The sequence below is a fragment of the Protopterus annectens genome, chromosome 4.part0 (genome assembly GCF_019279795.1).
Source record: "Protopterus annectens isolate FY-2018-M chromosome 4.part0, PAN1.0, whole genome shotgun sequence".
NCBI lineage: Eukaryota > Metazoa > Chordata > Ceratodontiformes > Protopteridae > Protopterus > Protopterus annectens.
The window spans coordinates 1,532,545,042-1,532,570,532 of record NC_056733.1 but is presented as its reverse complement, the minus strand read 5'-3'; the positions used below and the strand labels follow the sequence as shown (position 1 = coordinate 1,532,570,532).

The 25,491-nt window shown below is 37.3% G+C and overlaps 1 protein-coding gene across 1 annotated transcript in view; it reads right to left on the bottom strand.

Moving 5' to 3' along the window:
* The window catches only part of CDHR2 (cadherin related family member 2), a 262,582-nt gene that overhangs the window by 118,491 nt on the left and 118,600 nt on the right, over positions 1 to 25,491 (bottom strand). Inside the window, exon 6 of the mRNA XM_044069914.1 lies at positions 13,766 to 14,009. Coding sequence (XP_043925849.1) covers positions 13,766 to 14,009 — 244 coding nt within the window. The remainder of the gene's footprint in view (positions 1 to 13,765; positions 14,010 to 25,491) is intronic.

Below are 25,491 nucleotides of genomic sequence, written 5' to 3'. Positions count from 1 at the left end.
TCAGAATATTATGTCTACTACATGCTTCTAAGTCTAATACTTTCTGCTGAATCTCCTGGATGAGGTTTGTGTTTTTATCACACAGACTTTGTATGTGATAAACTCTCATTTCATTTTCAGCAACTTTAGCTTCCATTAGTTTCAGTCTGAGGCAATTTGATTGATAGTGTTGCCAAACATTGACAGCAGGTGGTAAAAGTTTTGCATTGCCATTTGTAGAGGTTGTAGTGCCATTTTTAGTTCTTCTAAGACAAAAAATGTTCTGTTTACACCTATAAAATAGATTTGGGATTTTCTGGTTGTTTCCCTGTATCTGGTCTTTTAATTGTCAAGTCTTTTTCAGGTGATATTATAGCTGACAGTTTTTTTTAGTTGTTTGTGCATCCATACTTTCCTGTTCAGAAAACATCTCAGGCTGGAGATAAACTTCTGGTTTCGGAGTACAGCAGGCCTCTTAATTTCAAGTGTTTGATCCTTTAGGAGATATCTGAGAAGTTAAATTAATTTTCTTGTGATGAGACAGCATATCTTTTTGCTTTAGCTAGAAAACTGGATTGCACTAGCTTACAGGCAAACTCCTGAAAGAGAGTTCATCGAGATAAAGGTTGAATGTTTAATGTTTTTCCAGATAAAGTCATGAGCAGTGGTCCTATAGTGCTCACAAGATGTTCTCCTTCTTGGATTCTTCTACTGTCTATACCATTCCTGTTTGTCAGCAGGATGCCCCTAAAAAGGCAGATAGGATGTATAAAAGTCTTCATTTTTTTAAATTATTATACAATATTCCCAAAGCTGGCCCAGTAACTATAGCCTTAGTTGACTCCTCTGCTTATAATCACTTAGTTAATTCCAATCAGTTCCAGTCCTACTCTTTATAATAGTGATGGGAAAATTATTGATAGGTATGGGAAAAAGTGTATATGTCTGGAACTCCGAATGTCAGAATTTCAGAATTTTAAATTGTCAGGTTCATATGCTAAAATTTATTCTAACATATTGTGACAGTGAGAGGAATGTTTTATCTAAAGTTTTTTTTTTCTTGTGAAGAAAAATCTGCTTTAAATAACCTAGTTTTTTCTATTGCACAGGTCACTACTCATTGCTTGCATTATGTGTATGACTTAGTTGATACTTCTTCCAGGGCTATGGCCAATAGTACGTTTTTAAGGAAGTTTGCTTGTTTGCATTCTCAGAACCTTCCAGATTATCTTAAAAATTAAATTTTAAATTCTCCTCTGGGTAGAGGTTTAGTGTTTGGCCGTTATCAAAAAGTGTGTTGAAAGTAAGCTGATCCAGGAAACCTCTATAATTTTTCAACCCTCCTTTTACAAATTATCCAAGGAATATTTTATCTCCTTGTGAAAAACTGAAAGGCTGCCAGCCCAGCTAGATAGAATTTTGTAGATAATTCTATGTCATTGTAAATATTAATATAATCCACAGGTTGTTTTATAAATGTAAGAAAACTAAATGTAAGAAAAACTGTATTATATGTTCTGAACTTCAAAAATGTAACCACAGTGCACCCTGCTGGAAGAAAGCTGATAAAGTAAAGCATTTTATGACTGCTTGATCTCAGGGCTTGAAGGCAGGATGTCTGGATGAAGGAGTTCCTTCTATTGTCTTAAGACAAGAGTTAATTGCTAGATTTTACAAGTATACTGTCTTTTATTGCTGTGGCTTCCTGATCAGGTACAAGATTACTAAGAAATATAAATTTAGAGTTTCTGGTAGCCTGGGAGACAGAGAAGTGTCAAGAATTATGTAATCTAAAATGAGTCAGCAGTGATGTATTATCAATTTAATAGATCTCAGAGAGAAAGAGATAGCATTTTGCATTTATCTTCAGAACTGACATCACCAGCACTCTGCCTTTGCTCTATATGTAAGTAAACTTTAGAACAGTATTGCACTTAGAGTTAGATAGGAATTTAGTCAGTTTAGTCTGTTTTCTATATGCATGTCAGACTATCCAATAATATTGTCTTAAAGCATTTTCATGTTATCTCTGAACTCTTGACTAGCACTGTGTTGAATTGAGGAGATTTGTCTTGCGTTTTTATTATTTGTTATTAAATATTTTAAACATTTCTACTGTGGCTGTTTTGTGTAGAGATAATTTAAGCTCTGGACTACATGCATGTGTTTAATGATACTGTACTAAGCCACTCCAACAGCCTTAAAAGTTCTGGTCACACTTACTAATTGGATAACAGTATTACTACACAGCAAAATTGGTCAAAATTTGGGAAGGTCCTTATAGTAGCTAATAAGTAGGGGTTCTGGTGGCAGTGGATTACTACCTTATACCCTGGGCAGAAGGGCATACCTAGTGAACCTGTGCCAACCTTCCCCAGGAGTGTCTGTGTGTTTGTATATAAATCATATCTCAAAGTGTGTGTGTGTGTGTGTGTGTGTGTGTGTGTGTGTGTGTGTGTGTGTGTGTGTGTGTGTGTGTGTGTGTGTGTGTGTATGTGTGTGTGTCAGCTACTTGGGTGGGGACATGAAGCACTGGCTGGACAGAGGAGTGCTGGGAGGACTTGCCTTGGAACCCTGGCTAAGGACTCCACTCTATAGCTGTGCCAGTGGGGAGTCTTATTGGGGATCTGGAGAGAAAGGGAGAAAACAGCCCCAGACTGACTGTGATCTCTGTGTGCTCTTAAGGGAAATTGTACTTTACTGTGTGTGTACTTGTTATCCTTCCCAATGTGGATGCCCTTCACTTGTTTCACTGGTGCTAGTGATGAGGATTAGGCTCCTTGATTACTGGGCCAGTGCACAGGTGTCACAAATTAATTGGTGGCTGTGGCGGGATATCCACACCACATATTAATTGTTTGGCACTGGTGGGATATCCACATCAAATATTAATTGTTTGATAGTGGTGAGTTAGCCACATCACATTCTAATTGCCTTGTAGTGGTGTGGATAGTGAATTCCTGTAGCTTGTGTACAGTTATCATTGAATGTGTTTTGTTGAATATTCAGAGTTCAGATCACAATTTTTTATTTCTTTGTTAGCTTTGATAGCATGTCAGCAGAGGAATATAACAAGCTGTCAAAGAGCGAGCTGGGCTAGATGTGCCAGGCTAATGGACTGGTGCATGGAAACCTGACTAAGGTAGACATGACTGCAGCTTTGGTCACAGCTGCATCTGAAAACAGCAATAAGGAGGATGATCAGACTAGCAGTGGAGATGTACAACACTCAGAGAATGGACAGCTCAACCTTTCTGCAGATGACTTAAAAATCCATCTGGAGCTAAAGAGACTTGGGTTGGAGGCCAGTTGTTTGGAAACAGAAGCAGCAGAGTGACTGAGACATCTACAAGCTGAGGAGAATGAGGAACTGCTATTCCTGGAAGCTGAGGAGAAGGAGAGGCAGAGGCAGCATGAAAAGGAGAAGCTGACTCTTCGCCAGAGTCCTGGAGGTAATGGGGAAGGGAGTAGCCAGAACCCAGATGCACAAAAGGTAGGTACATTTATTCCATAGTTTACAGAGGGGGATACTTTTGATAGTTTCATTCATATGTTTGAGAGGGTATGTAAACAATATGATGTTGACAAGAGGCTTTGGATATGGTTCCTGACCCCCTTACTCCACGGTAAAGCTGTAACTGTGCTAAATTAAACGATCATGAATTTTTTGATTCTACTGCTGTTAAGAATTGTTTTCTAGATTTTTTTAACCTAATACCTGAAACTTATAAGAAAACATTCCGTGAGCATAGACACAAGGCAGATGCAAGTGTGTGTGAATATATTGCTGAACTGAGCACTTATTTTCATAGGTGGGTGAGTGGATGGCAGGACAGCACTTTTGAAGGGCTGGCAGGCCTGTTGGTGAATGAACAAGACCTTAGAACTTTGCATGAGGACATGAGGGACTGGTTAGCTGATAGACAATGTGCTACTTTAGATGATCTGGGGAAGAAGGGAGACTTATACCTAGCAAGCAGGGCATCACTGCACAGGAAAGGGACCCCCTGTGCTGCTCATGGGTCTAATGGAACCCATGGTGGGCAGCCCAGACTACCCCAACAGAATCTGCCAGTAGCAGGGGAAGCCACTAGTCCAGGTACACATCCAGGACCTAGGGTTAAATGTTTTGAATGCAACCAGTGGGGCCATGTGGCATACAGATGTCCATGGAGGCAAGGTGGGGAACAAAAGGTGAGGGAGCCAGTAAGTGGGAAAGACAAAATGCCAACAGTAGGTTGTCTTGAGACAACAAGGGTACCAAACTACCACAAGAGGTTATATCCTATCATACTGAATGGCAAAGAGACCAATGCTAAGAGAGACACAGTCTCTAACATAACCATTGTGAAGCCTGCAATGGCTACAGAGGAGCACTATTTGCCTGGGCAGTCTACTTCAGTCCGAGCTTTAGGAGGGACCCCATTCCAAATACCTTTGCTTAGGGTTCACCTTGACTGGGAGGATGGAAAAGGAAGCCAGCAAGTAGGTGTGTTTGAGGATATCCCTGCAGATGTCCTGATAGGGAATGATTTTGATAAGGCAGTACCATGTGTTTGTGTAGTTACACAAAGTCAGGTTTCGAGACAAGCATGTGGGTCTGGTAGCCTGGGATAGACCCAGTCAGACCAGATACTTGCAGCCAAGACTGGTGAGGTGTTTACTTCAGGCAGGGAGCTACCCTGTAGCAGTGAGACTGAAGGTGAGACACAGCTGCTTGTGGGTACTGATGTTCCCTTGGACAGAGTGACTGCAAAGGTAGAGGTGAGTAGGAGTACCCAGGCTGACATTGAGGCACCACTGTCAGAAAATGCCAGACTTCCTGTGGAAGGGGAGCTGGGAAGGGTTACAAACAGAGGGTTGAGGCAGGCTCAGACCCTGCATTATAAGGCCTGAGGCAGTTAGCTAGTCAGGCACTTCATTCTCAAGGTAAGGGGGAATCTGTATACTGGGACAAAGGGTTACTTTATAGAGAGTGGAACCCTGAGGGGAGTCTAGAAGATGAAAGAATACAGCAGTTGGTAGTACCTAGAGCCTACAATCTGGTGCTTCTAGCCATAGCCCATATTCCTATTGCAGGTCATATAGGCATAAAACGTACAAAGAGACATAATTTGCAGAAATTCTATTGGCCTGGAATATCCAGAGATACAACAGGGTACTGCAGGACCTCTGAGCAGTGCCAAAAGGTAGGCAAGGCAGGAGACAAGGTGAAAGCTCCTTTGATGCCTTTGCCTGTGATTAAGGAACCATTTCAGAAGGTATCTATGGATATTGTGGGGCCCCTGAGTACCCCAAATTCCACAGGGAAAAAGTATACCCTAGTGGTATTAGACTACGTTACAAGATACCCTGAGGCTGCGGCTTTGTCCTCCATAGATGTGAAAAGGTGGCATATCCTTTGTTAGAGATTTTCAGCAGGGTAGGTTTCCCAAAAAAATACGGACTGACAGAAGTACCAAGTTCATGCCAGACCTGCTGGCTTGGCTGTGGAAGTACTGTTGGGTGAAGTACCTGAAGACCACCCCCTACCATCCCCAGACTAATGGTCTTGCTGAGAGGTTTAACTCTACAATCAAGTCCATGCTACAGGCATTTGCAGACCAGCTTAAGAAGGAGTGGTACAAATATTTACCCCATGTGATGTTTGCTTACAGAGAGGTTCCCCAGGAATCCACAGGTTTTTCACTCTTTGAGTTGTTTTATGGGCATAGGGTGAGGGGCCTCTAGATTAATTCATGATGAGTGGAAAGGTGAGTGTGAATCTCACAAGGAGTCTGTTGTGGCATATGTCCTAAGCCTGAGGACAAGGCTCAGGGAACTCATGGGCTTGGCTCAGGAAAACCTGGGAGAAGCCCAACAATAGAAAAAGGTTTGGTATGATAGGAATAGTCGAGCTAGACAGTATGCTGTAGGGCAGCAGGTAATGGTCCTCATTCCTGTCAGACACAACAAGCTGCAAGCATCTTTGCAGGGACCCTACAAGGTGGTAAGAACTGCTAGACAGGGGGCAGGGGCACAAATTGTACCATGTTAACATGATGAAACCTTACCATGATAGGAAGGCTCTTGTGCTGAGTATTTGCAGTGGATTGCAGGAGGAGTCTGAGGGAGATATGGTGACTGATCTCATTAGTGAGGCTTGAACTGACACTTCAGTGGAAGGGGTAGCAATGTCCTAGCAGCTATCTCCTACCTAGGTCTGTGAAATCTGAGCAGTGTTACAGGACTTTGGGGGCATCTTCACTGGGAAACCTGGGTGCACCAGGTGGATACAGGACCCCCAAAGGCCTATTAGGCAGGCCCTTATAGGGTGCCTGAGAGAGTCAAACAGACTCTGAGGGAGGAGATACAGGAAATATTGGAACTAGGGGTAATTCAAGAGTCCAACAGTCCCTGGGCCTCCCCAGTGGTGCTGGTGCCAAAGAAGGATGGCAGCACCAGGCTCTGTGTGGACTACAGGAAATTAAATAGTCACAGAGAGTCAGATGTTTACCCTATGCCTAGGAGAGAAGAGGCCCTAGAGCAGCTGGGTGGGGCTAAGTACCTTACCGCCATTGATCTTACCAAGGGTTACTGGCGGTTGCCCTTGACTTCCAGTTTAGAAAGAGGTCAGGCTTTGTGACTCCTTTTGACATTTATGAGTTCACAAAGATTCTCTTTGGGATGAAAAATGCTCCAGCGACTTTCCAGAGACTGGTAGATCATAGCTAGCATGAGCAAGAGGGTTTGCCCTTTCTTACCAAGATGATATTGCCATCTACAGCCATTCCTGACAAGAGCACCTTCAGCATGTCAGGGAGGTGCTGGGAAGACTACAAAGGGCAGGGTTGACCATTAAGCCAGGCAAATGTCAAGTGGGTATGGCAGAGGTCTTCTACCTGGAACATAGAGCGGGGAGTTGTAAGATCAGGCCAGAACCTGCCACAGTGGAAGCCATTCAGGCATGGCCTACATCTGTTACCAAAAAGCAGGTGAGGGCATTCTTAGGGACAACAGAGTACTATAGAAAGTTTGTCCCCAGTTACAGTACCATAGCTGCTCCCCTCACAGACCTGAAAAGGAACAACAGGCCAGATAAGGTAATGTGGACCACAGCATGTGAGCAGGCATTCCAGAATCTTAAAAAAAGCTTTGGGAGGACCCCCTGAGTTAGCCAGTGAAGATTACAGCAAAGCATTTGTTGTGCAGGTGGATGCTTTGAACCATGTGGTGGGGGCTTTACATAGCCAGATTTCTTCAGATGAAGAAGAGCAGCCAGTGGCTTATCTCAGTCAAAGCCTCCAACCCAGGGAGGAATGCTATACAGCTGTAGAAAAGGAATGTCTAGCCATAGTGTGGGCACAGCAGAAACTTCAGCCTTATCTGCATAAAAGGAAATTCACTGTAACTACAAACCACAATCTCCTAACATGGTTACACTGAGCAAGCCAGCAAAATGCTAAGTTGCTAAGATGGAGCCTAGGGTTGCAAGCATTTGATATGTCAGTGCAGCACTGCAGTGGGATTAGCAAGGCCAAAGCAGATGGGCTCTCAAGACAGGGAATCGGGTAACATATCCTGAGCTGGACCTAACCCTCTGAAGCAACGTTTCTCGAAGGTCATTTGAAAAAATAGCTTGAGTTGGGGGGTGGGGGGGGGTGTGAAAAACTGAAAGGCTGCCAGCCCAGCTACATATAATTATGTAGATAATTCTATGCCATTGTAAATATTAATATAATCCACAGGCTGTTTTACAAATATAAGAAAAACTGTGTTATATGTTTTGAACTTCATAAATGTAACCACAGTGCACACGGATGGAAGAAAGCTGATAAAGTAAACCATTCTATGACTGTCTGATCTCAGGGGTCAGAGATGAGATGTCTGGATCAAGGAATTCTTTATATTGTCTTAGGACAAGATGTTATTTTCAAGTATCAGTTCAAGCAGAACACATATTAAAGTAACTTTAGTACTCAAGTAACCACTTACTGATGTAAGAAATAACCTCACACTCTCTATACCCTCCTCATTGGGTATTACGGTAAAGAGTAGGGTTACATCAAGTGTAACAAATAACACATCTTCAAAACTGTCAAAATCCTTAGACCACATATAGAGGTTAATAAGAAAAAGTTTTGTATCTTTCAGAACCATATCAACTTTGTCTAATACAGATCTCAATTGTTTATCAACAAAAACTGACAATGACTCCATCAACAATCCCCTTCCTGAAACACTTGGTCGAAGAGGGGGGTCAGTAGCACATTTATGTATCTTGGGCAGCCCATAGATTATGGGGATTCTAGGATGCAACACTGAAGAATAAGTATACAGGCTATAACCAATTAGATCTGTCATTATTAGGTCATAAAGATAGAAGTTCTCACTATTTATAATACTTGAAACTTGAAATCTCTGTAACTTCAAATAAACATAAGAATCTTCAAGCATATAAATAATTTTCTCAAAATACATACACCTGTCAAGTACTATGATACCACCCCCTTTGTCTGCTGGTCTAATTATCAAGTGTTGTGCTTTAATCAATTGATTAAGTGCTTCATACTCATTGTGGTCCAGGGTATAATACCCAGTACCATTAGAATTAGTAGAAATACAACCTCTTAAGTCATCTTCACATAAACTAACAAATTCTTCGAGAGCTGGTGAAAAATCAGGAGAAAAAACACTAGGTTTCTTAAAAACATTGCAGGGTTGCATTCTCTGTGGGAACAGAACACATAGCATAACATTCCTAGCAAATAATTTCATGTCTAGCAATGTTCCAGGTAAGTCTACTTTAGTAGCAAGAACATAAGAAAGACCTTTGTTTAAAATCGCAAGTTGTTCCTTTGTTAATGTGAACGTGGACAAATTAAAAACTAAGTCACCGTTTGCAACTTCTTGTCGCTGGGCCCTTCCTTATTGACGACCCATCTGAGCCTTTTCTGGTTACCTATTTTCTGCTCTGTGACCTCCCTTTCCTGCCCTCTTGTCGAATAGGGAGCGCTTCTTCTAAAAAAACAGAATCATGCATACAAATATCTTTGGAGACTGATGGTACATTACCTGGGATCTCTACTGCAGCATATCCATTGGATTGTAAACCCAAAGATATGCTTGTTCTCCACCTCCATTTCGCATATCCTCATTGCTCAAAGATGGTACACTATCCCATGTGATGCGTAGATGAACACTAGACCCAGTTCTATGTTTTTTGAGCATTCTCTATTTATTTCACATGTGAATTTTTTTAGATGTTTCTTTGACAACATATTTTTTGTATGGCAAGGGTCAGCAGAGTTGTTGATGGAATTTGTACTTTTTGCAGCACACATCTTTTCTAAACTGTACTGTACAATGCTCAGATAGTCACATGGATTTCTTAAATGTCTCTGTCAGTAAAAATATGTTTAGGAATATTTCCACTAGTACCTTTATGAATCCATGTAAGAAAAACAACATTCTCCGCAGAAAGTTCAGAAGGTGTGGTACACCATGGACAGATACAAGTACATAACTATCAAGGAGATACTTGCCCTGATCAAGGCACTCAACTCTCTGGACAATTTTTGTCCCTAGCACCTCTTCAAGTGGTTAAAGACAATACTGCTGTCATGTGGTACATCAACAAGCAAAGGAGGAACCACGTTGTACTTCCTTTGCAGACTAGTCAAGCAAACTTGAGAAATGGCTTCGCAGCACAATCTCACTCTGTGGGCATGCTACATTCTGTCAGATCACAACTGTGAGGCAGACAAGCTCAGTAAGACCAGGGCAAACCCACAAAAATGGAAACTAGATCAGGAAGTCTATCAAGATTTGATCCATTTGTGTGGAGTTCTTCAAGTATTCCTATTTGCCTCCTCTCTGAGCAATCAACTGAGAGGATTCCGATCCAGGACTCAATTCAAGATGGCCTGGAAGTTTGTTGTATTTTCTTTTCATTGGAAAGGAATGATCCTATATGCTTTTTCACCCATTCCATTAATATCCATGACACTTCTGAGATTCAGAAGGAGTATCCCAGGATCATTGTGGTGACTCACGTCTGGCGCAGGCCACTGTGGTTCTCCCTTCTTTTAGAAATAGCCAAGGGCAATTACCACAAGCTTGCTCACAGACTGCATCTACTCACACAGGAACAGGGAGGCTTGATATAACCTGCCTTAATTATCTTCAACTGACTGGCTGGACAACAGGTTCTTAAGTCCTTTTAGGCATCTGCTTGCTGGGGATATGCAGCAGGTACTAATGGAGACAAGAAAGGCTGGTACTAGAAAATTATATATTATCAGACAGAAAAATGTTTTCAAGCTGATGCCAGCAACATAAACAGCACCCATTCAAGGCTAACTGTTCTCTGGTTATATAATATTTGTGTGAGTTGCTATCCTATTGCCTTTCTTGTTCCTCTATTAAGATTCATTTACTGGCAATTTAAGCAATTCTGTCCATGGTTCCTCCTCTTTCAATGCAGTCTAATGTCAAAATGTTCTTGAAAGGAGTTTTGCATAAGAAACCTCCAAGAAAACCACTGCCCCCTCCTTCAAATCTTAATTTTGTGTTAGAGAAGCTAACACTTTTTCCATCTGAATCAGTTAATCTAGCTGATTTGAGGTTCTTAACATCCCTCTGACCTCTCAAATGGGTAATCTGAACTGCAAGCTCTGATAGTGAGTCTATTCTTTCTGATTTTCCATAGGGACAGAGTTTCTTTGAGAACCAATCATTCTTTTATGCTTAAATTGGTATTTGGGTTTACTTTAAGCCAAACTATCCATCCACACATTCTATTTTCTTGAACCTAAACATGAGGGAGAATGGCTACTCCATACTTTGGGTGTACAAAGACAACTCAGGTGCTATCTTGACAGAACTAAATCTTTCAGATCTTTTGATCATTTGTTGACTTTTTGTGAATGTAGGAAGAAGGAACAACCTTGGTCAAGACAGACTACTTCAAAATGGTCTCTTTAGGTCTATTACCTTTTCTTATATTCACCATAGCAAAACTATTCCAAGCAAGGTTAAGGCCCACTGTACCAGGACCTTGGCCTCATCTATGGCTTTTTGGAAAAGATTGGATTCTAGAAGTATTCTAGAAGCTGAGACTTGGTCATCTGTACATACGTTTACAAAGCACTATAAGCTTGATTCCTTATCTAGGTCCACATCAAACTTTGCTAGGAGCATTCTCCAGGGGCTCCTGGATTCTTCTCCTTCCACCTTCCAAATATAGTTAGCTAAGGTAATCTTTTCGTATAGCTAATTCAATTGCAGCAGTGATCAGTACGATGAACATAGTACAGTTGTGTAAGTTGAGCATACCATAACATAAATGTTCAAATGATCACTGTTTTTTATGCCAGGGTGTTAACATTTATTTTTTGTTGTTACTAGCAGTGCCCTTTCAGGGCTCCATCTTTCTGATGACAGGAAAGCTACAAAGGGGTTTGCATCCAAACTTGTCTTTTAATCAGCTCAGCTCAAGCTCCTTGACAGTTTGGGTGCATGGAAGGTGACCTAAGGCTTTAAAAGCTGGCTGCCTGTTATATCCTTGGCAGGAGAGAAACCATGTATGAAAGGCTACTGCAGCAGTGTATCATTCAAGCATCTACTGTGACAGTAAGTTAAACTTACACAACTGTACTATACGTCTGGCTTCCTGTCCTCTCAGCTTGTCAGCATGCACATCACGTGCATCATATGCCATGCAAAGAGTGATTACACTTGTAATGCATGACAACTACTGTGTGCAAAGACTTGGAATGAAGTTTGTTTCAGTAGTAGAGACTCATAAGTGAAACAGTCAGGAGTGGAAAGAATACATTGACTGAAAGTGGAAAGAAAGAAGCATTAAAACGTACTAAAATAAAATGAAAAAAAAAACGAATCGTCCTTGAAATTCAGCCTATAAAACAAGAAGCCTGCTTATGTATTTTGGATTTCTCCAACAAGGAACACATTGCATGCAGGTCTTCACTAGCTATAGCACCAGTCATACAGATCATAACATAAAACAGACTCTCTTTAACTGTGTGTATTGAAATTTCTTCATAGGTCATTTATAACACAAGACAGAAACATGCAGGCAAACCAGTTAATGCTGACTTGAGGTGTACATGAGTACTAACAGTTAAGTTTTCTATAGCTGCCCTACATTAGAAATATTGTGCAAGAAAACTGAGCATTTCTACAAATTAAGTGGAAAGATAATATGAAGTTTACTAAATATCTTATATCATTTAATAATCCATTATCATTACAATTTTCCTTGCTGAGTAGCATTGACTGTAAAGTAAACTAGCATTAGCTGCTATCAGTGACCAAATAGACCCTCATTTAAAGAAAAATTTTAAAAGTCCTATGACACATATCTTAAAGAAATAAACAGTTTAAAGACGAGAGATTTTCTGCATAGTTCCAGTTTAGACTTATGACTAAAATTGATACTGGCAGTAAGTGCAAAGGACTAAGGCTTTGAGATGTTAGTAAGTTTCATCCTGAAGTGCAGTGTTTGATTCTCATAGTCTTCACTTGTTTAGTCTGTGACTCTGTACAAGTCGTTTTACCAGACAGTGATCCTGGGTGGGTTCTCAAAAGGTTGGCATGCATCAGTACTCTATAATAGTTAACAAATAAAATGAAATGCATAATCTGGAGAACTACAGAAGCTATAAAAACAATATTGATAATTTAACAGCATGTATTCCTCATTTTTCTAGAAGTCTTGTGTTATATACCCCTTCCCATTTATCCTTTTTATTTTAATTTTCTTTCGTATACTGTACACTGTATATAGTTATGGTGATATAAAAGCATTGCTTCATCATGAAAATTATTACTATTTATACTTTGCTATTTTATTCCGTTTTAAACATTTTATGAAGTTTATCACACTGCATCCAATAGATAATGGCATTAAAAAAAACTTTTGTGGGCTTGCAAAAAAAAAATTATGGAAGCAGGCAACCTTTTTGGAACATAACATCATCAAAGGGAATGTATTGCAATTAATTTAATGAGTACAGGCAATACAAATGAAAGGTTCAGGATTTCAAATGAGCAGTATTATATTTAATTGTACTCTCCCATGAGTAATTTCTGATATAGCTATGAAGATTGTTTGGGATATTAGTGTTGGGCCTGATGAAAAAAAAAATCTATACTTTGATAGATTTTACAACTATTGCAGGTTTTTTACCTAGGGGGATGATTAGCACTTAGGATATAAAAGGTCTTTGGTTCAAACCCCCAATAAGCCCAGTGTTTGGTTTGTGGTTTTGTGTAAGGGTTGGACTTTGACATAATGGTTAATGCATTTACCTCATTTACAAGAGGTACAGACTTTGATTCTCATCAACGAAAATTGTGTATGCTTAAAATGGTTAAAATGGCCCCCAAGGGCAGTTAGCCTGGCACTTAAGTCTGGACCAAAATAGTAAATGACTACTTTATGTCATAAATTAGGCCTGTCATCACATTCAGATGTCATAAGAGTACTTGCCATGTCCACAAACACTACACCATCTGTGTAAGTGAGGAGAATGCACTAGAGCTAGTGGAAATCATTAAAAATACTTTTGTATTTTAATAAAATTATTACCAAGTACTAGATGGAGGCAATGCAGGTATAAATACATTATGTCTATTTTTAGTTAAATTATGCAAGTGGTGTTAAATATCTTTAATCACACTCATCGATTTCTGGAGACTGAATATTATATTTGTTGTGGAGGTTTCCTGATAGTCGTCTTTCTCAAAACTGCTTACATCATAGTCTACAGCTGTACTGTACCTCAATGTCCAGTGGAGGGTTATTTGCATTTTCTCTCCAGAATGTATTGTATATCTGTCTTCCTGTTGGCGTATAGTCATTAATATCAATCAGATTCAGTTCTATAACTGTTGAGCCAACACGATCACCACAGTCTGTGCCAACCAAGGTGATGAAATAGTTTGGACGTGTTTCTCTGTCCAGCAGAATGCTGTTTTTGACTGTTATCTCTCCATTCAATTTATTGATCTCAAGTGTATTCAACCTGTTTTACAGTTTGGAAGAAAATAAATAACAAATTAGCATAGTAATGTAGTAGCACGGATATGCTCAGTTTATTTTATAACATATTACTTGCACTTCAAAATTTAAGATATATACAGTCTAGCCTTCCATTGTGTAGTAACTGCAGGTAGGACCACGTTTGCAGGTATGACCACAGGTGTGTGTGTGTGTGTGTGTGTGTGTGTGTGTGTGTGTGTGTGTGTCTGTGTGTCTGTGTATGTGTGTGTGTGTGTGTGTGTGTGTGTGTGTGTGTGTGTGTGTGTGTGTGTGTGTGTGTGTGTGTGTGTCTGTGTGTGTGTGTGTGTGTGTGTGTGTGTGTGTGTGTGTGTGTGTGTGTGTGTGTGTGTGTACACACCCCAGTTACATGGATATAAGATACATTTTCAATGTAATAACAAGCTCATGTTACACTGCATAGATCATGTTCATATACGATAAGATTTAATGTTACATTTCTAGGAGAACTATCTGGTGAACAATAACTGAATGATCTTGGGTAGGATATAAGAAAGAACATAATCAGAAGAAAAAATAATGATGACCCAATGCAGTACAGAATTATATTTTTAAACTAAACTGAAATACAATCCGCTTTGGCTCAGGTTGGAAGATGCGTACATAGGTTAAAACCTGAAAAATTTTATTTGTTAAACACTTTAGTTCAAATATGACTTGAACTTCATCAGACCATTAACTAATGCAAACCAACAGTTAAAAAAAACTAGAATTCATGTCATGTGGCTTTCAACCAATAATAAAGTAATTTCAAACCCTTCCACCTTTGTGTAACTATTACTCCTTCACAAATGAAATCTTAATATAGCCCAATATCAATTCCAATAAAAAACTTATTTTACCCAAAATAAAACAGGTTCACATAAATTCATATATACACATATTATAAATTAAGTTGTTCAAAAATTCAACACCAATAAATATATATATCCATTAAAATTACATACTATCTCAGTAAAGATTTTAATTTCAAAATACAGTTAACTAATGTCAGTTCATTCAGTCCTGGCCAAGAATCATCTTGTAGTAAAATTTGCCAGATTAATTACTTTCGTTCTAAAAGCAATATTATTGGTTCCGTCTCAACTACTGGCCTTCACTCTATCAATCACAATATATTTAAACGAGTCCCTATCAAATGATAGAATACTCATTTGATGGAAAATCATTTGGCTGAAACCAAAACAGAAAGCTCAAAACACTGAAAACTCATTTGACTGAAACTCAAAACACTGAAAATGCTATAGGCCTTTTTCCTCACGGTAGTGAAATCCTGGAGTTAGTATATATAGTTGGGGGGGTAGCCCCCCCACATACTTTATACATTTTAAACCCTACACATTGATAGTTATAACTACAATGAATAACTGTTTGGAGAAAACAATATTTACGTAAACTATGTGGGAGGGCTATGCTCCCCACCCCCCAGCTATATATACTAACTCCAGGATCACACTACCATGGGGAAAACTTTTTGGAACTTTGAAAATATCCAGAGTGAGGAGGGCAACCATATTTAAATAATTATATGTATCGATGGCTATCCTTTTTTCAATAAACATGTCCTCTATCTGCAAATATACCCATCTATATGCTCTAGTAACTTCATTCTTCAAAACTAAAGAGTATATATCCATTTTTAAAATTTATTTATTTAACATTTGTTAACCAGGAAAGTCTGACTTGGAAGGAAGCCTATTTTTACCAGAGGCCCAGGGAGAAATGCTCCAGATGCATGTCTTTGTAACATGGGAAGAAACCAGAGCACCCGGAAGAAACCCACACAAATGCAGGGAGGACATGCAGACTCTACACAGAAGGCACTCCAGCTGAGAATCAAACAAGAGAACCTCTTGCTGTGAGGTTATAATGCTACCACTGCACCACTGTGCCATCCAAATATTATTCATTCTAGTGGTATAATCAGAAGCGTTCATTATAACTAACCCACTCCTACTTATCTGGTTACATTAACCTGATGTTTTGTTGTTTCAAATATTCAACTTTAAATGGTCTTGCTCATTCAAATTCTCTTGTGGAGCTCTATTATATGGTATTTTAAAAATGTTCCTAAGGTCTAATTCATAGATTTTTTCATACAACAATAAAGCTGGATGGTGGGTGGGTTGTAAATACTAGAAATATTAGTTCTTACATTTCTAGATTGTAAAGTCCTTTCAAATATCAAATTAAAGTTCAATTTTCTCCGAAATAGCTTAAAACCAATAATAATATAGGCCAGTTTCACTTTCTTTGAAGGGACAAAAGTAAACCCTTTTCTTAGTGTTTCAATGATCTGTACATCAGTCAGTGTGTTTGAAAAATTATATAACTTAAAATCACCTTCATCACTTTTAACAATAATTGGATACTCATTCGTTGGAGTTAGAAACTGAGTTGTTAGATTAGGCTCACTTATCTGCTGCTCTGATTTCTACAATTGCCTTTTGACCAGTTTGTAAATTTTGGCCATGCCTGATCCAGCCCTTCTCAATGGTTCCTCTTTAAGTGCATATAAAATCCTGTACACAAGTCTGACTGTTCTGTTGCTTTTTCTTTATGTCCCTTTGATTCCTATCCCTTATTCTATCTGAGTGTCCTAAGGGAGGATGTTCATCTTGGTCATAAGATGGAATGGTTTTAGACTGGTCAACCTGAGGAGTATTGTAATGGTTACTCACTGCTTGTTGTTCATATTGTTGGTAAACATCCCATTCACCAATTCGGTTTTGTTTATATTTCGTCCCCCATTTTTGTGATGTGGGTGGTTTGGGATATGCTGTCCCACTAATATACTCTTTTTTTATCTCTAAGAATCTTCTTTATTTTGTTGTTTTTCAATCTGTCCAAAAGCTGATCCGTGTTGGTAAATATTCTCTGATGTTTGTCCATACAAGCTCTGTAAGCTTTATCACTCCTTATGCTGTTGTCAAGGCTTGTTAATTTTTGAGCCAAATGTTCAACCTGCCTAGCATTATGTCTTAAAAGTACTTCCAAAAGCTCACACCCCTGTATATCAAACAATTTTATTAGATCACAATGCAAGCGGAATTCTCTTCAAGCCCATTAGGATATTTCCAAAAACAGAGACCCCTAGGGAACCTGTTGATTTTTAAGGCATTCAATGAAATATGTATTGTCTAGTTGAAGTTTTTTTTTATATTTTATCAATTTGTACTCAAATTCATCTAATTTATCACATAATTCTTTTTCTTCCACAGGAGTAGGAAATGATTTGAAATTTAAAAAAAAGTCAATTTAACCAGTCATTTAAAACCAGGGGATCCATCCAGTAATATAGAATGAAAGACATTTTTAATTGTGAGTCCAAAGGAGTTATTTATGTAGCATCCTGTCAGAAGTGCCGATGTTTTCACATGGACAAAACTGACCAGAAGTTTAAGGAGCATATCTATGAACATGAATTTTCAATCAAAAAATAAAAAAAGTGGGAAATGCATTATCTAAACATGCTATAAACAACAAAGGACATACGTTTAAATTGGGGAAAAGTGAAGAGGGTTAGAGGCTGTTAGGCGGGTGAGTGTCTGAGTAAGGTAAGTGTGTGCGATGTTGGTGTTTTGTAGGGGGATGTGTTTTGTTTGTTGGTATGATGGTTTGTGAACTGTCGATCTTTATTTTGAAATGTCGATGTACTAAGATAGACCCGTTTAAATATATGATGACTGATAGAGTGAAGCTCAGTAATCAAGGGGGACCAAAAACATTGTTTTTAGAATGAAAAGAATTAATATGGCAAATTTTACTACAAGACAATTCTTGGCCAGGACTGAATGTACCGACATCAGTTAATTGTATTTTGAAATTAATATCTTTACTGAGGTAGTATGTTATTTTTAATGGCTATATACATTTATTATTGTTGAATTTCTGAACAACTTAATTTATAATATGTGGATATATGAATTTATGTGAACCTGTTTTATTTTGGGAAAAATATGTTTTTTTTATTGGAATTGATATTAGGCTATATTAAGATTTCATCTGTGTAGGAGTAATAGTTACGCAAAGGTGGGAGGATTGGAATGACTTTATTATTGGTTGAAAGTCACATGACATGAATGCTGGGCTTTTTAAACTGTTGGTTTGCATTAGTTTATTGTCTGATGAAGTTCAAGTCGCATTTGGATGAACATGTTTAACAAATAAAAGTTTTCAGTTTTTAACCTGTGCATGCATCTTCCAACTTTAGCAAAAGTGGATAGTATTTCATTAGCTTGTATTTTGTTTTGCTTTTGCGGTACAGTTTTTGGTTGCCATGGTGGCTGAGGAAAAAGAAGACACACAGTCTTTATTCAGTCTCTCTAATAATGACCAGTTAAGTGATAAATTTGGAAACCTAACCCTCCTTTTACAACAATTAACTCAAAAGGTGGACATTTAATTCAGTGTGTCAATGCTATATGAATTCAACAACAGGAGACTACCATGCAACAGGCAACTGATTTTAGTGTGGGTGAAGTAAACTTGGACTCTTATTTGAATCAACATGACTTGATTCCTGCAAATATTGGCATAGACCCCCTGTTAATGAATAGGACTGGAGAAAGCTAGAGTATCCTAGCCTTTAATTAATGGTTCAGGAAGGCAATAAACTCTGTTAAAGCATACCCTAAAAATAGCGGAAACCTCAAATACACAAATTCGGGACAGGCGGAATATGGGAGAGCGGCTGCATGTAATATCCCAATAGCAGATGGATCCCCCAATTTTGAATAACTGGTTAAATTACCTTTTGTTTTTAATGCTGAACCATTTCCTACTCCTGTGGAAGAACAAGAATTATGTAAGAAATTAGATGAATTTGAGTACAAATTGATAAAATGTAAAAAAAACTTCATCTAGAGAATACGTATCTCACTGAATGCCTTATGAACCAACAGGTCCCCAGGTGTCTCGTTTGTGGAAATATCCTAGTGTGCTGGAAGAGAATTCCCCCTTGCATTGTGAGCTAATGAAATTGTTTGATAAACAGGGATGTGAGCTTTTGGAAGTACTTTTAAGACATAATGATAGGCAGATTGAACATTGGCTCAAGAATTAACAAGCTTCGACAACAACATAAGGAATTATAAAGCTTACAGAGCTTGTAGAGATGAACTTTTAGAGAAAATTTACCAACACAGACCAACTTTTGGACAAATTAAAAAACAACAAAATAAAGAAGATTCTTAGAGATAAAAAGGGTATGATAGTGGGAGAGCATATCCCAAACCATCCACATCACAAAAATGGGGGACGAAATATAATCAAAACTGGACTGGTGAAGGGGGAGATAACCAACAAAATGTACAACAAAGAGTGAATAACCATCATGAGACTCCTCAGGTTGATCAGTTTAAAATCATTCCACATTATGACCAGGATGAATATCCTCCCTTAAGACGCTCAGCTAGTACTGGGGAGATGAACCAAAGGTACATAAAGATCAATCAACAGAACAAACGATCCAGTGTACAGGATTTGTACATGCCCCTCAGGGCCATATCAGGCATGGCCCAACTTTTCCAACTGGTCGAAAGGTAATTGGAGGAATCAGAGGAACAGATAAGCGAGCCTAGTGCAAGAACTCAATTTGCAACTCCCATGAATGAGTATCCAATTATTGTTAAAAATCATGAAGGAAATTTTAAGTTATATATTTTTTCAAACACACCTACTGATGTACAGATCATTGAAGTGCTAAGAAAAGGGTTTACTTTTGTCCCTTCAAGAAAGCATACCTGGCTAACGTTATTATTGATTTGAAGCTATTTATGATGACATTGATCATTAATTTGATATTTGAAAGGACTTTTCTACTAATATTTCTAGTACATACAACCCGCACTCCATCCAGCTTTATTGTTGTATGAAAACATCTGTGAATTAGACCTGAGGAACATTTTTAAAATATCATATAAAAGTTCCACAGGAGAATATGAGTGAGCAAGACCATTTAAATGTTGAATATTTGAAACAACAAAACATTGGGTTAATGTAACTAGATAAGTGGGTGTGGGTTAATTGTAATGGAAGCTTCTTATTATACCATTAGAATGAATACATTTTTAAAAATGGATACATATTCTTTAGTTTTGAAGAATGAAGTTATGGAGCATATAGATGGGTATATTCGCAGACAGAGGACATGTTTATTGAAAAAAGGATAGACAAAAAGAATAATTATTTGAATATGGTTGCCTCCCTCACTCTGGTTATTTTTGGAGTCCCAAACATTCATAAAAACTAGAAAATCCCCCTATGCATCTCAAAGTGGATGGTAGACAATCAGAGACTTACTCCTGTACAAAGTTTTTGGATTCTAAATTTAAGGAGGTCCTTAAAGGGGCAATAAAAATTTGTAACGATTCTTTATTTTTTTTGGAAAAGCATTAACTGTTTAGAATTTAAACAAGACAACATATTCCTTACAATAGATGTGAAGGACTTACACACATCCATACCACAGGATATAGGTGTGGAATAGGTGACGGACTTTTTGAGGATGAGACGAATATCTCAAGACCTTATCAATTTGTATGATGCATTACTAGAAATTATATTAAAAAAATGCTTTTGTTTTTTGATGGACAGTATTACCTCCAAAAATTGGAGTAGTGATGGGATCACCATGTGGAGCAGAATTTGCTAACATAGTAATGGCCCTATGGTAACATAAGTTCATCTTCCATGAGGAGGGCATTAAAAATAAAATACAGTTTTACACTCATTTCTTTGACAACATTTTTATTTTATGCAAAGATGTGAAGTAAGAAATAGGTGGGTTTATTGAATATATAAATAAAACATCTAACTTCTTGACATTTACCTTCTAGCTTAATATGAATTAAGTTATTTAGATGTTTTGTTGGTTGAAGACAGGTACACTTCCAAAATGTATAGGAAGAATGAGTAGTGAAACACTTTTTTCCACTTTTCCAGTATGCATCTTTACCATCAGAAAAAAACTGTCATTAAGGGTCAGTTAGTGAGAGTCACATGAATGGTTTCACTTGAGGAGGACTTTTGGGATGAATGTGATAACTTGATTAGGCTGTTTAGTAGGAGGGAATACCCAAAGGTTTTATTGACTGACTTAATTGAAGAAATAAATGAAAAGAGTGCCGGGGTTTGTAAGACCTATTTTGTCCAGTAATGATGTATCTGTTACTACAGCTAATATGGGTAACCCAGTTAGTTCACTTGAATTCATATCAGAGCTGAAACCAAATTTATTACTGCATTTTGTATATAAGCAAGCCAAATAAGAACAATATTGAGTAAAAATTGGGCTATATTAAATGAGGACAATACAATTAGGGCAAGAGTGGGTTTAGAGCCTAGAATGGCTTTTCAAAGGAACACAAATTTTAAGAACATCTTTAAAGGTTTTTATTGTAATAATTTAAGATCTATTGGCATGAAATAAATGTGGCTGCTGTCAGTATTGTAAACTGATAATTATAGGGATACACTCCAAATCCAGGGAAAGGAATATAGACTGAAAGGCATTTTTAATTGCGAGTCCAAAGGAGTTATTTATTTAGCATCCTGTCAGATGTGCCAATGTTTTTACACGGGCAAAACTAACCAGAAGTTTAAGCAGCATATCTATGAACAAGAATATTTAATAAAAAAAGAAAAAATGGGTAACACATTATCTAAGCATTTGAAAAACCACAAAGCACATATGTTTAAATATACGGTGACTGACAGAGTGAAGGCCAGTAGTTTATGGGGGCTAATAACATTGTTTTTAGAATGAAAAGAATTAATCTGGCAAATTTTACTACACGACAGTTATTGGCCAGGACTGAATGAACTGACATCATTTAACTGTGTTTTGAAATTAAAATCTTTACTGAGGTAGTATGTTATTTTTATATATATATATATATATATATATATATATATATATATATATATATATATATATATTGCTGTTTAATTTTTGAACAACTTGATTTATAATATATGGATATATGAATTTATGTGAACCTGTTTTGTTTTGGGTAAAATCATTTTTTTTATTGGAATTGATGTTGGGCTGTATTAAGATTTCATTTGTGAAGGAGTACTAGTTACACAAAGATGGGAGGGTTTAAAATGACTTTATTATTGGTTGCAAGTCACATGACATGAATGCTGGTCTTTTTAAAATATTGGTTTGCATTAGTTAATAATCTGATGAAGTTTAAGTCATATTTGGATGAAAGTGCTTACCAAAGAAAACTTTTCAGTTTTTAACCTATGTGTCTTCCAACCTTAGCCATAGTGTATTGTATTTCATTAATGTGTGTTTCATTTGTTTTTGGAGTATGGTTTATACAAAGTGGATTGTATTTCATCAGTTTGTGTTTCTTTGTTTTTGGAGTATGGTTTATATTTTTACACAACAACATTTTAGTAAGAGTGAACATTACAGTCAGCTAGTTCAGAAGAAGGTGCCATATAGATACTTGCTGAAATTGTAAAACTAAGTTAATATTTTATTATGTTTTGGGACTAGATATATTTGTTTTGCAACCTCAGGTCTTTTGTGCAAACTGTGATTTGTATGATACTGTGCTGCACTGTATCAGAAGGTAGAATGCATCAGTGGCATATATGGATAAAACCCTGACCACAGATAAGGTCACCCTTGAGTGCTTAACAGAGCAGGCGGGGAGGATGGAAACACCCACCAGGGCAGTAGGGTGCATGCTGGAATGCACCCCCAGGTTTTATTCCTGGTGATGGTCAGAGGCATGGGTGAGATGCTTTCAAAGGGAAGTGGGGCTGTGGTTGAACTGTATTTGTAGGCAAGAATGATATATCAGCATTCATTACTGCATACGTTTCTTATGAATAGATCATGCATGCAGAGAGAATGTTGACCTTTAGAAGAAAAGTAGTCTTTGGCAGAATATGATGCTTTTCTAGTAGCCTCAATCCCCTCGTTGGCCCTAAAAAATGGGTTGGAGCTAGGCTGGATATGGCTGAGTTAGGTTTGGAAAGCTCTGTGGACAAGAAGAAGCTCTGAAAGCAGCTGATGGTCACTTGTGGGGAGACAAAAATGTTGAAAAAATAGAAATTTGGTAAATGAGTAGGCAAGACTATATTGAAACAAAGCAAACCTAACAAATGGAATGTCTACCAATCAAGTGTACAATATCAAAAATATTTATGTCCTGGGTACAGACTGAATATTAAATTAGTAATGTTTTCCTGAACACTGTACATGCAATACAAATTATGTTTAATATGTTTGTGTGCTTTCATGCGTTTGCACATGTATTTGAGTATCATAACTTGCACACCCATATATATCACGCTCTTTTTTTTTTTTATATAAAAAAGTACTATAAAGACGAGAGTGTGTACTGCAAGTGTTCAGTACAAAACTGAATTTTCTTCTTACTATTTTTCCCAACATCCAATTTTTTTTTTATTTAATATTTGTATTTTATATATATATATATATATATATATATATATATATATATATATATATATATATATATATATATATATATATATATATATATATTTATATATATATATATATATATATATATATATATATATATATATATATATATATATATATATATATATATATATATATATATATATATATATATATATATATATATATATATATAAAATATATATATATATATATATATATATATATTTTTTTTTTTTGTAATAAATGTTAGTAGTTAGGTCATTTTTGTTTGGTGTAGGTACATGAGAACAGAGGAATTCATTGGTTGAACATAGACTGAGTGCTATTTCCATTATTAAAAGTAACTTAATGGTGTTTTTTTTCAGTCCAGTGCAAAAATAGCAAACCAGTGATTTTTGTATATTCTAGTTTGGGTCTAATGTAACTTACAAACAATAATTTCACCATTTCTGATTTACTAGACTTTCTCATTGTTTTACGGAGACTGTAGTTTTATAGCTGACATTAAACAATTGATTGATATGATTAGTAAATAACAAAGCTGGATCTACTCATATATCCAGGTCTAAATCATTGTGTTGTACTAAATATTCGGCATCAGTCTATATCTCCCAACCATCACATGCTTAGTTATTTATCAGCATAATATTCTTCTGAACCCAAACGGTTAGTTTAGTCAAGATCGTTTGTAGACATGCCGTGTCTGCAACACATGTAATCAGGGTTGGGAGGGTGGCCTAATGGTTAAGGTGTTTGCCTTACAAACACAAGGTACAGGGTTTGAGTCTCACAAGGGATAATTGGCTAGGCTTAAAATGGCTTACAAGGGCAGTTAGCTTAGTACTACTCTATGAACCTATGATCTAGGGCAGTAGCTTATTCAGGGGCCATCCACAAACAAATGGATGCCCGGTATATCTCCAAAGATTCTTTAATAAGGGTGGCCTAATGGTTAAGGTGTTTGCCTTACAAACACAAGGTGCAGGGTTTGAGTCTCACAAGGGATAATTGGCTAGGCTTGAAATGGCTCGCAAGGGCAGTTAGCCTAGTACTACCCTATGAACCTATGAACCTAATCTGCATACAGATTGTATAATACCTGAGAGGGACAGTATAGATCTCAAAGATGCAACCTAGACAAGTATGGGCATAGGATAGAATCCTGTGGGACACTGACTGTAACCTAGAATTTCACCTGTCCATTTACTATATGATACTTTCCATGTCATATTTGGAAGCCATGCAGCTGTCTATCTTATCAAGGTTACATCAATACCACATAGTTCTCTAATTTACTGATCATTGTTTTTCTATGACCCTATCAAATGTTGAAGCAAATTCTATATAAATTACATCATAACACACATTTTCCTTTATATATTTTATTATATTGTTATAAAACATCATGTTACAGATGTTTATAGATGGCCATCTTTTTTGTGAGCTGATTGTGTCATGTGATGCTCCTTCATTTATTTATTTTTATAAAATTACATATAGTAACCTTTCCTTTGCATGTAGAAACATGTTGTAAATGTAAGTCTCAAGTTCAGCACGCTTTATTAAGGTGTGATAAATCACATCCAAATGTAAGTAAAACTGTACTTTAAAGAAGAAAACATAAAAGTCTCACACTATCCATACAGGTGTCCACCTTTAGCAAAGGCTTCAAATGGTAAAGAGCAAGAGTCTCCACTCCAACAAACATTCTTCTTCTGTGTCCCTTCCAAGGAATATTCCATCTGAGACAAAAACAAACATCTCTTCTAGATAATCCTTCCTTTATAGTAAGAGGCACATGATGTCTTCTAAGGAATTCTCTTGCTTTTGCATGAATATTTCCTTTGCATTGAGAGGCCAAAGTCTGAATTGTAAGACTACAGCTCCCTATTTTAAGTTTCCTAGAGCAGATATTTTCACTCATTTAATGTTTGCATTTTCCCTGTTCTAAAACTCAGAAATGTAGCAATCCTTCATGCCACATATACAAGTC